General features: G+C 48.6%; 2 protein-coding genes across 5 annotated transcripts in view; both read right to left on the bottom strand.

The window, feature by feature from the left end:
- AGBL4 (AGBL carboxypeptidase 4) overlaps positions 1-12,331 on the bottom strand; it is a 1,288,259-nt gene that overhangs the window by 214,827 nt on the left and 1,061,101 nt on the right. The gene's annotated exons all lie outside the window — the stretch shown is intronic.
- Positions 11,761-12,331, bottom strand: part of BEND5 (BEN domain containing 5) — a 46,979-nt gene continuing 46,408 nt past the window's right edge. For all 4 annotated transcript variants that reach the window (XM_040627325.1, XM_040627327.1, XM_008699231.2 and 1 more), the window contains one exon: positions 11,761-11,937. In XM_040627325.1, the coding sequence (XP_040483259.1) occupies positions 11,780-11,937 (158 nt within the window). In that variant the 3' untranslated portion in view covers positions 11,761-11,779. The remainder of the gene's footprint in view (positions 11,938-12,331) is intronic.

Here is a 12,331-nt window from a genome sequence, read left to right as displayed (position 1 = left end):
CTACACCCGGATATCGCGTATAAACGCTTCAAAGTAACACACTGTACCCCTTAAACTCCCACGATGCTACATGTCAAATTTATTCGAGAAAAAAATGAACAGGGGAAACGAAGGCTTCCAGAAGCAGGCGGAGCGCGCCATCCCTGCTGCCTGCTTCGTGGGGCCGAGGGCCGGGCAGCCCGTTAGTGAGCGCCATGTGCCCAGACTTCGCACAACAGCCCTGACACAGTGCTGATGGTATTCTTTCCACGTAGCTAATAAATCTGAGGACCCAGAAGGTTCAGTCGCTTGTCCAAGGTCATGTTACTCAACAGCGGTGGAGGGAAGCTTCAAACCTGCGCTGGCCTCACACTGATGCTGTTTCCACGGCGTCGGGGAGCGGGTGCTCAGGGAGACCTGACACAGTCAAACCCAGGCCTGCAGTCGGCCCCCTCCCTGGACACGGTTCATCTCCCCTTTGGGGGCTGTTGCCTCTGCAGGGGCAGAGTCCCGACCAGGAGGGCCTGCCCTGAGCAGCCCAGAGCACGGGGGCTGTGTGAAGGAGGGGCTGCTCTGGACACAGGTGCCCGGGCCCGTCCCACCTGGACCACTGCACAATGGTGCTCGCAGCCCGGTTCCCACGTGGCGTGCCAACAGTCAGGGAGGAGGGACAGTGGGCATCTGCTCCTCAACATCGCTCACCTGGGTTATTCCAAAAACCTCCTGGCCTCCTGTCTCTCCCCAGGCCGCCCACCGCACCGATGTTGGCCTGATTTTTCAGCAGCTGTCTGTGGTCTTCAGGGGCCAGCACCTCAGCCTGGGGCCAAGGCCCTCCACGGTCTCACCCCTACACCCCTGTCCTGCCTCCTCTCTCAATACCAACTTCACCTCCCCTCCTTGAAACGTCTATCCTCTCCCACCTCCTGCCCCCTGCTCACAATGACCGCGAACGTTTACATAGCATTGTGTGTCCGGGGCAGCTCTAAGCTTTATAGACACGCACTGAGCGCTCACGGGAGCCTGAGACCTCCATTTTACGAGGAGGAAACTAAGGCCCAGACCAGTTACCAAACTCACTCCAGGTCACGTGGATTGGGGGGGAGGGCGCAGGGGAGCCTGCCTCAGCCCCAGGCAGTGTGAGGTCAGACTCCTCACACTTCACCACTGCCAGATCCGTTCCTTCTTTCTTGACTTGGCAGTGCCCTATCCTGGGGGAACACGGCCAGGGAGGTCTCAGGACATTCTCTTGAAGGGCTTTCCTGATTCCCCAAAGCCTTAAACCTCCCGGCGGAGGGAACTGCTGGTTTGGCATAGCCTTTGGTCATCAGAGGCCGGGATTTCATCTGTGCCCGGCCCTGTGCTGGGCTCAGGGACTCAGGGAGGAACACATGGTGGCCCCTGTGAGTGCTCACAGTCCAGCAAGAAAGATGGAGGCACCATGACTGACAGTCCAGGCTGACAGACGAGCAGAGGCACAAGGCAATTTAAAACAGAGCTGACACACGACTGGTCTCAGAAAACCGTTTCAGTGGGGTCACTGTGCTCCAAAACCAGGGAAAGGTGTACGTAAGGGTAGGGTCGGGGCAGGCATAGTATGAACAAATCCCCACAGCCCCTGTGGCTGGGTCTGCAGCTCAGACCCTAAAGCCCCCGGAATTTTCTCGGCATGAAAATCCCATCTCTGCTGAGCTCTGGACAGGGCTGCAGATGGCTGTGAGTGAGAACTGCCGAGGAATTAATGGCAGGGGACCAAGGACAGTGCTGCAGAGAAAGCTAGCCTGGCATTTGTTCCTGTATCGCTTCTCTGACAGCTGCTACCATGAGTTCAGGGGTGACCAGGGTGATTGCTGGCAATCTGGGCTCACTAAAAGTTTCTGGATAAATTTCAGGGGCCCATTCCAGGGGGCAAGGAGGATCCCTTGTCCAGATTCTTCCCACAGAAGACTCTGTGTGGGAGTGGCCCAGGCCCCGGACATTTAATACCTCCTTCTTCCCATAACACTACTGGCCTCTTCAGGAACACCCGTGACCTGCCCCTAGGCAGGAGCTAAGGCACAGGCCTGTCCTTCCCGCACTGGGATTGAGTCGCAATGACTCCAGGGTTTGTCTCTGCTCCATTCCTCCTCCTCCAACTTTGGGGCCCTTGCTTTAGTTCAGATCTGGATTGGGGCCACAGCCTCCTACTGAGTCTTTGACTTTTGCATTTATTTATTCAATAATTTTTTCATGAGTGTGTACTATGTGCCAGGTGCTCAGACTCCATCAGCGAACAAAATAGAAACCAAGATGCTGAAGTGGATGGTGGATGTAATTATGATAGAATTTGTGAATTATTCAGATACAAGAACAGAGAGAGAAAATCCACAACTCAAATATAGGTACTTGTCAGTAATTCTGGTTATTGTTTGGGGCGGGAGGGTGTTGGTGCAGAGGATGTGGGGGTCTGGCTCCTTTTTGTTTTATTTCATGTCCCTGACACCTGGAAATGGACACAGCAGATGACTGAAACAGGGAGGCTTTGCCCTACTGATTCCTTGAAATAGTCCCTCTTCCAATCTACCGCCTCGTCATCCAATCTACCATCACCCCTGGAAGGCAGATGGAAAATCCCATTTTCCACATGACAAAGTGAGTCTCAAAGTAGTGAGACTAAGCACTTGGCTGCAGAGTCGGCTGCGAGGCCCAGGCCCTCTGTCCATCCTTCTTGCTCTCTAACCACAGCTTCTCCTGGTTGTAGCACATTGGTATGAAAACACCAAGATGTAATTACATGCCACTTAACATAATTACAATATGGAAAAGTACCTTTGTTGAGATCAGTGATTCTCCAAGTGTGGTCCCTAGACCAGCAGCTCCGGCATCACCCTGAGACTGGATGGAAACGTCAATTTGCACCAAGACCTGATGAATGGGAACTCTGGGGCGGGACCTGTGCTCTGGGTTTCAACAAGCCCTGTGGGAAATTCTGAAGCAGGCTGAAGTTTTAGAACCACTGGTAGAGAGGAGAGAGCATTGGATCTTGCCTCGGGAGACTTGGGTTTAAGTTCCATCCATTAACTATGTAACTCAGGAAATTCAAATTACCCTTCTTTATAGCCTGGTTCCTTACCCTCAAAATAGAGACACATCAGAGAACTGCTATGAGGACTCACAAGCAGTAATATCTGTCTTTTATATTATTAGCCAATGTAATAATAATAAAGCCATTCATTCATTCACTCATTCATTCATCCAACGAGCACCTAGGCTCCTGGACCCAGGCCCCCCAGGCTGGGCGTGACCATTTTGCTATCTTTTTAGAAACCCCTGGGCTGAGACACAGGCTGATGGTCTACAGCATACAGACAATCCCTCATTAGATAAAGCTGGTTCTCTAAGTTTTACTGTGCAAAGGTGGGGGCTGTGACTGTGACCGCGACGACAGGTGCACGCCGCGCCAGGGACCCGAGGTGCTACGCCAGCAAAAGGACGCGGATTTAGCCAGGACCCATTCAGGGCCAGGGTCTTGCTCACACACTTTCACTGGGGATTTCACCGAATCCTTAGAGCGAATCCTCAGAGGCCGAGTTTTCGGGGCTGTACTACACGGGTGAAGAGAGGCAGAGAGAGCGCGCTTGCCAGGGCTCCGAGCCGTCAGCATGCCCGGCGTCGATACCACCCCATCTGAGGACAGGACGCATCAGGGCAAGGATCCCTTGGCTCCCACACGCGTCCGGGTGCCGGCAGCCGAGCGCCTCCGGGGCCCGCTTTTGCGTCAGGAGCTGGCTAGCGTGCTTCCTCATGTTGTCCTCCCAACAACACTACAGAGTGAGAACCACTGTTGTCGTGTTTCTGCTGTGGAAACAGAAGCTCAGGAACCCATGGGACTCATGGAGCAGGAGAGGGGCCGTGGATTCAAACCCGGGACCGCCTGGCTCCCAGCCCCGCTGCCCCCACCCCTGGCCTCCCGGAGGGACCGGAGGGACGGTGCCGGCGGGAGCAGCGCTTCACCACCACCTCTTTCAAATGCCCATCTTTTATGAAGTCTTCTGTTTCATTTTCTTCATGAAAATGCTTCTTCTCTGCTAGGATCCTGCTGGTTGCTATAAACAGTGTCTTCAAGTTAAAAATTCACCCTTCCTCCTCTCCTCCACTCCCTTCCTCTCATCTGAGAGTAAAACTGAGGCTCTGGGCAGACAGGACATACTTAATGTCCCTCACTTCCCACCACTGGGATCCCTCCAGCTCCCATGGCAAGGGTCCTGCAGGGCTGCCTACCCCGTGCTGACCACCTCAGCGCCTTGGGCCCTCTGCTCAGACCTCACCATCTCAACGAGCCTCCCCCGGCACCCCCACAGATAGGCCAGCCTTCTCCCCGCCGCACACGGTCTCCCTGACTCCGCACTGCTTTTCTTTTTCTCAGGGCATTCACTACCTTCTGCCATTTTCTAATTTATTATGTTTACTGTTTATCTTCCTCGTTCCACGTCTGCTAGAGTTTAAGCCCTTTGTGCATTTAGACCGGTGACTGACACATAGTGGGCACCCAATAAATACTTGTTGAATGCCTGAATGAATTCCATCATTACTGATAGGAGAAACTTCTGGATACAGATGGTGAGGCTAGAATACGGACTCTCTCTCCCCTTTACCTAATGAAACAGTAAATGCCCACATCCTCAGGTGTCAGATCAGATGGGGCTGAAAGAGTGTGTTCTGGAGCAGTGGAAAGAACACAGGGTTCGGAGCCACACTGGAGGTGTGACTCCCTGCTTGGACCTGACCAGCAGTGCCTGTCAGAGTGCTGGGCACAGCCTAGACAGTCAGCACATGTAAAATGAAAGGGGGGAGGGATGGACTGACACACATATGGTCAACTGACAGTCATTGTCACCCTTCAGGTGGAAACTCAAATGCCACATCTCAGAGCCATTGCATGATCTCACTAGATGGAGTTGTAGCTACTAGAATAACCCAGCTCAGAAAAGGCTAATTGGTGATGAGAAGAGGGTCTTTAGTGGAGGACCACATGGCTCTTTGCTTTTCACTGAACTAAGCATTATTATTGATAATTTGGTTAGGACACAGAAGATCATATGTATACACTGTAAAACTGGGAGAAAGGGCATATCATAGAATCAAATTCCACAAGGATCTCACATACCCAAATGCATGCCCAGACAATTTGCCTAGAAAGGAGTTTAAAAAGTACATCTACATAGAAAGTTAATTCATCCTGCATCTTTAAAAATTCCAAAAACACATGCATGTCTACCCTGCTTGAGACATGGCTGAACCTTTTGGGAAGCAATACAACAACACACGGAAGGGACTATAAAATGTTCTTGCCCTTTAACCCAATTAGCTCAGTCCCGGGAATTTAAGAAACAAACAACCATAAACGATCATGGCAGCATTATCTCTAATAGCAAGACACTAGAGACAACAAAATGCACACGAGAGATAAGAAGGTAATCACAAACCAATACCGGGAAGGGCATTAAAATGACAGCTGTGCAAATCGGGCAGCAGAGGGGCAAAATATCGGCCACATGATGATGGACAAGCAAGGCAGGGTCACGGGAGACTGGCCAACCACCGGGAACAAAGAGGTGCTGCCCATGGACAGACAGGAGGGCCTCCCAGGGGTGACGTGCAGTTGGGCTCGGTTCTTGGGATTATGGCTGGATTTTCTTTTTTGGCTTTGGCTTTCCTCAAATTCTGTTTTGTATTTTAAACACAAATGGAAAAGAAGATCTCAACCAGCTGGAATGTTGGGCTGAAATCAATAAGATGAAATGGAAGAGGGATAAATGCAAAATCCTGTATTTCATTTAAGAAATATATCTAAGAGCACACATTTGAAGGGCACCTGGGTGGCTCAGTCGGTTAAGCTTCTGCCTTCAGGGTCCTGGGATCAAGCCCCGTGTCGGGCTCTCTGCTCAGTGGGGAGTCTGCTTGTCCCTCTGCCCCTCCCCCTGCTCGTACTCTCTCTCTTTCAAATAAATAAATAAAATCTTGAAAAAAAAAAAAGAACACACACTTGAATGGGGGTGTGTGTGAATAAGAGCTGCTGAAAGGAAAAGGGGAAGGAAAAAGGAAACAAAAAGAAGGACCCTACTAAAGCCTGGAACCGGGACGGCATCGTGGTAGGCCAGTATGACCCCCACAACAACTGCATAAAGGACAAGGTGGGGGACATTATAAACTTGACCAATGTCCTCTAATCTAACAAAGACTGAAGTCGGAATCTGAATTTTGTGTCAGTTTCTCTGCTCCAAGACCTATGCTCCTCTTGTAACACTGGGGACTACAGGGACGAGTACTGTGTTAGTGAGAAGGAGCGAGCAGAGGAAAGGCTGGCGGCCGTACACTCCACGGGAGACAGTGCTACCGCAGGACAGGCTGGTACAGGGTTAGGCCCCTTGACACATGCCAGCGGCAGAGGAGACAGCCTGCTCTAGTGTGTGCCCCTCGGACCCTTCCTAAAGCACCCGTCCAGCCTTGAACCCTATCTTTTAGGGACACGACCATAGAAGAGTAGCCAGGACAGTCGGAAGTCTTAGGATTAACTGAGAGATGCTGGATGCCTTGCTGCTTTACTCCCATGATGTTCTGTAGCCCTCGAAACACCCTGGCAGGTAGCTATTAGGCCCCCATTTTACAGAGGAGATAGCTGAAGCTAAGAGAGGTTCAGCACTTGCTCAAGGTCACGTGCTAGGAAGTGGTGGGCAGAATTCGAACACAGGGCTAAGTCCAGAAGCCCCACTCTTTCCCGTGTAGCCTCCCTCATGTGAAAATGGTAAAGCGGAATTTGAACTACTTATTAGTTGGTGAAGAGACATGATTGCCCCCTTCAACTCAGCAAAGGGCTGTGAGGAGAAGCGTTCTGTGTCACTTCAGAGGAGAGAATCTCAATGACCTTAGAAGCCTCAGGGAAATAGATTTTTAGCTCAACAGAAGAACGTCTCAGTGACAGTAATAACTGGATGGACTCTTGGGTAGGAAGATGACTCTCCCATCCCTGGAGGTATTCAAGCACGGTCTAGAAAGGCATTTGCTTATAGTGGATGGGTGATCTGGGTAGAGGACCTCCAAGTTTGCTTTTGACCCGGAAGTTCCACGAGCCTAACGAAGCCGTTTGGCACAAACTGATCAATCCCTTCGAAAGTAGTGATGAAAGTATCTGTTGACATGTCTACTTGCAGATATAAAAGTAAAAATTAGGTAAACACATTTGTCCAGAGAAAACTAAACACAGAAAATGAAATGGATTCTGCTGGAAATGCTTACAGGTTAAGCCTTTATTTTCTGAAAACAAGAAACCAAACTCTGGGGAAATGTGCAATCTCAGAAATAATCAAAGAAAATATAATGAGGTACTGGTTTTCACCTAGTAAGTTGGCAAAATAATTTAAAACATGGTCACACTCATTATATGTATCAAGAATGTTAAAAAAAATGTCATTCCTTTTGACTCAGGTAAAACAACCTTAAGAAAATGATAGAAAATATAAAGGGAAAAAAACTATGCACACAAAAATCTTCCCCTGAGTTTTGTGTATAAACAACCTAAAAGACAAGGAAGGGCAAATGGGCAGCTGGGTGGTGGGGCTGGGGCTGAAGCTGGCAGGGGAGCCGGAAGGCGGGGAGGAGTCGGCTTGGTGTGGCGGGGAGAGCCCATGAGCACCGAGTGCTATGGGATAAGCATAAGCAGTCCGGAGGGCCGAACGCAGGTGTGAAAGCCAAGGCCACCGTGTAAGGGTTCAGAGCAGGTTGGAGACTGGGCCGGGGGACCCAGGGGAGAACTTGAATGGGTGTGGGGAGAGAAGAGGAGAGGAATGTCAGCTCTCACCCTGCGGCCCTTTATCCACTCTGGCCTGGCGCTTTCATTACATTCTCAGTCTTTCTAACAACCCCACAATGGGACGTTAGTTCCTCCATTTTGCAAATGAAGCAGCTGGTGTTCAGAAGGAGGACTTAACTCAGGTCAGGTGAGGCAGTCAGGGTGAGAGTTGAGAACTGAACTTGAATGCGGTGACCTCCAGACTCAGGCTCCCGCTACCTCCCTCGCTGGGCCCGTGTGCAGCAGAGCCGTTCAGGAGCTGGCAGCCCTCCGCCTTAGCCCCACAGCCCAGCAGATGGCTTACTCCACTACAGCTTGACGTCCGTCCACTTGGTGGGTGTTGGAAAGGATGGCTACGTTTCACGGAGCAGCAGGGAAACATGATAAATGGAAAGGGAAGGATGCAAACCTGATCATATGCTATGATCACAGGGATGCAAAATACATACTCAGGCCTTGAAGAAGAGACTACATGACACATCGCCATGCTTGCAGTAGCCCATTTTGGAATGTTTTCCCCTATTTTTCCAAAAATTTCTGTGCAGTGGCTTTTGTTTATAACTACAAAAGCAAGTCATAATTTGAAATGCATCCAAGAAGTCCATGAGCACAGAACGGTCACTCACACACGTTCCTCTGCCAGAAAATAAAAACAAGCCACATCTTTCAGGTTCATCTGGTAACCGAGAAACCTGTTGCCAGGACTTCTGAAGACAGTGCCCAAACCCCATCCATCCAGGCTCTGCCAACTCTGTCCTGACTCTCCTTCCTCCACGACTCCCTGGCCTGTCCCACGGATTGAAAGAAAGAACCTAAGTATGAAAGCGAGGGGATGCTCGTTCAGGCCTAAACGGAAAGTCACTTTCTGCGTTGTGTCCAACTGAACGGCACTGGGTGATGAGGAAAGATGAGTGAGCAAGCTTTGGGGCGGAGCCTCAGCCATTTAAAAGGAAATGTGTTCTGTTCCAGGTATCCTCGGGCACTTGAGAAGGAGCATGTCTTTTTATGTAGGAAACACTCTTGGTCCTTCATTAAAGCAGGTCTTCTAATGACTTCTACTGGACTGATACTATTCAAGACAGGCGCTTGTGTTCAAATACACGTTCCCAGCCCATCTCAAACCTACTGACTCAAGCTCACAAAGCCATGGCCCAGAAGTTTGTATTTTAAGCCTCAGCAAACTCTTAACACTGGACACGTTTGGAAACTCTTTACTACACACAATGAATCTGAGTTTTGTGTATGTATTTGAAGGTCATAAAACTGTGAAACCTTTTAAATGGTACTATAGTTCCTTCAAATGGCTTGATTAATGAGACTGATTTCCCCCGATTACTGAGGTTGGGTCTCTCTAAATATACCTTGAAATGACTATCCTAGAGTCTCAGCCCAGGCCTTTAACGTCCATGCAGCTTTCAGGGAAGAGGTAAGAGGGCGGGTTTTGCACAGACCTGGATTCTGACCCGGCTCCACTGCTGACAAATCTGAGACCTTGACCGACACATTATTTAACCTCTTCTGAGCCCATTTCTTCATTTGTGCAGGTATACGAAGGACGGCCTTGCCCCGTGTCACAGTAACAGGGCACTAGGCACACAAGAGGCTCAAAGCCACTCAGTTAACTAGGGTATGAAGCTCTCCCGACTTCCCATCAGAATTGGCTCTATGTCCTTCCTTGTCACATCCCCTTTTGACTTTACTCTGCCTTACAAGCTAAAAGTTACTAACATCTGTGTGGCTCTTTGAGATTTCCAGAGTCCTTTTCCCAGATATTACCTGCAATGCTCCCCACAACAACCCTGAGTCAGGGAGCATTCTCTCCACTTCAGTTTTATTTGTTTACTTATTTATTTATTTAAAAGATCTTATTTATTTATTTGAGAGAGAGAGGCAGCGAGAGAGGGAACACAAGCAGGGGGAGTGGGAGAGGGAGAAGCAGGCTCCCCGCTGAGCAGGGAGCCCGATGCGGGGCTCGATCCCGGGACCCTGGGATCATGCCCTGAGCCGAAGGCAGACGCCTAACAACCGAGCCACCCAGGCAACCCCACTATCTCCACTTTAAAAGAAATGAGCCCCAGAGAGGCCAAAGGACCTTGCCAGAAGAAAAGTCAGGATTTGAACACAGACCCCAGAATTTTTCACACCCTGTTCCTTCCCTACTACAGGCAATGTACATTTCACAAAGCACTCTCACATCTCACAGCGTTTTAAAATATATTTCCCCCACTAACCTAAAAGCACCTATAAAGCGGGTACCATATGGTAATAGTTTTTGAAGGGAAACGCACACAGCTTCTGGGTGTCTGCGTCTTCACCATGGTTAGGGAGAAAAGGGGATGAGCTCGAGAGGAACGCACACTTTTCCCTAGTCTCTTATACACTCCGCACTATTCATGCCCACGCCATTGAAATGAACCCATTTTAATAGCATAAATTTATCGAACACTGCTACCAAGTGTCACGAACTTTACTCATGGAACGAGCTAAACTGTGTTAAACACTTAGAAAAGTCCTGACATATGTTATCTGTTTTATTATTTAATTATTCAAACAGCCTGTGAGGTAGACATTATTTTCCTCATTATACTGATAAGGATTCTGAGAAGTTAAGCAGTCAGCCCAAGATCGCATTGCTGGTTTGTGGAAAGTTGGGGGAATGCCATAAAAGGAAATTCACATCTACACACCCTATTATCAAGCATACAGTATTTCACCTTACAAAGGATTCTTTTATTTACTAAAATAAAGTTCCTCAAAGAGGCAGCCACCTCCCCTACTTATCCCAGTGACCCTGACCTTTTGCTTACAGACCTTCAATGGTCTCGTGGATAAAAGCATTAGAGAAACCAGAGGCCAAAGTTTTCCAACAATGCCTAAAAGCCAATAACCAGAAATGAAGAAAATAACAATTGGCAACATTTATTGAACACTTTATATATAGGTAAAGAATTCTTATAGCAACTCTTCAAGGTAGATATCATCTCCTTTTTACGGAACAGAAAACGGAAACTCAAGAGGTTAGGTTAAGCCCAAAGCAAGCAGGGGAGCCAGGCTTGGAACCCAGGCGCTCAGCCCCAAACCCCTGCCATTTCCAATACACCATGCTGACTTCACAGGCATTACAGAAAGTGCAAATCAACAGGAAGACCGACTGTGGTGTGCCAGATTGTGCGCCAGGCACCTTAGCGAAGCAGTTGCTGAATGAGATAAAAATTATGTAACTTGAAAGATCATCTGAGATATAAAAGGATAAACAAACTGACACGAGGTGACGTTGCCCCCTACTTCCTGAGGGTAACGTTGGACCACATCTCACATTACCGCCCGCTACACCCTTTTACAGAGATGGATTCAATTTATCAAGGAAGCTGGATCTCAGATCATCTTGAGTGAGAAAGGTGTCTGGTCCTAGATCTGTCCTTTGAAGTAAGAGAAAGTAATTTGGTTTCGAGACAGCCCTTCAGATCTGCAGACAGCAACCACACCCCTTATGAATTTCCTTGCTTTCAGCCTGAATGTTCTGTCCTTCAAAGGACACTGGTCACCTCCACTGTACACTTGATATCCTTAAATAAATGAGGATAATGATTGTCTACATCAAAGAATTAATGAAGCTTTATTATAGAACAAAATAGAGGAACAGAGATAGAAGTCCTTGAATGGTAAAAATATTAGTTCAAGTTCTCAGTCAAGTGATAGGCAGCTCAGAGACACTTTATCCCCCTCTGAAAAGACAGCGCTTTCCCCGTCCCCAGAATGACGCTGGCGCCAGGTTGCTGCCTGAGTCTCAGCAAATCCGTCTGACTTCTTTGGAATGGGGAGTCCGAGTTCAGGGCAAGCCGATGACCCTGGAAACCTGCTGGCTCCCTGCCCACATCCCACCATGCGCGGTGGGGTCTGATCTGGACAGCACCGTCGCCCGCAAATCACAAGCCACGCAAGGAAAACGATAAGGCTTTATGAAAAATCCAAAGTTTATTGCAAATTGTATTTTGCTTCCCTTCGTTCTTCATTTTTACAGGATTTATTGATATCCATGATTTTTTCACAGATGTACTTGTTGACTTTGGAGAGTCTCTGTGCAATTTCAGTTTCATCCACAGTTTCTTGTGCTATTCTGTCATACAAACACTCTAGACGGGAAAAAAACAAGATGGCCGAGGATTAATGGTGGATTGGAGTACAGTCTTTTAAGGGGGCAAAAAGAAAACGTGCCTCCTGACATACCTCCCAAATACCAATTCTCGTGTCTGGCATGGCTGTATTTTTAAATTTTCATCACAAGTGTACTTAGGAAAAAATAGATATAAACCGTAAGTTTACACTTTGAAAATAACGATACAACACCCATGTGCCCACTACCCAGCTTAGTAAGATATTATCGGTCCTTTCGAAGCCCCTGGATGCCCCTCCCCAACCCACCGTCACCAGAGGGAAGCCCTCTGCTGAAGTTTTTCTTTTCATCTTATCACATATGTATACATTCTTAAATAGCCTATTGTTTACTCTTCCCTGTTTTTCAACTGT

Source organism: Ursus maritimus, unplaced genomic scaffold, assembly GCF_017311325.1.
Source record: "Ursus maritimus isolate PB19 unplaced genomic scaffold, ASM1731132v1 scaffold_12, whole genome shotgun sequence".
Taxonomy (NCBI): Eukaryota; Metazoa; Chordata; class Mammalia; order Carnivora; family Ursidae; genus Ursus; species Ursus maritimus.
The sequence above is the reverse complement of the archived record's forward strand: the minus strand, read 5'-3'. Positions and strand labels throughout refer to the sequence as shown.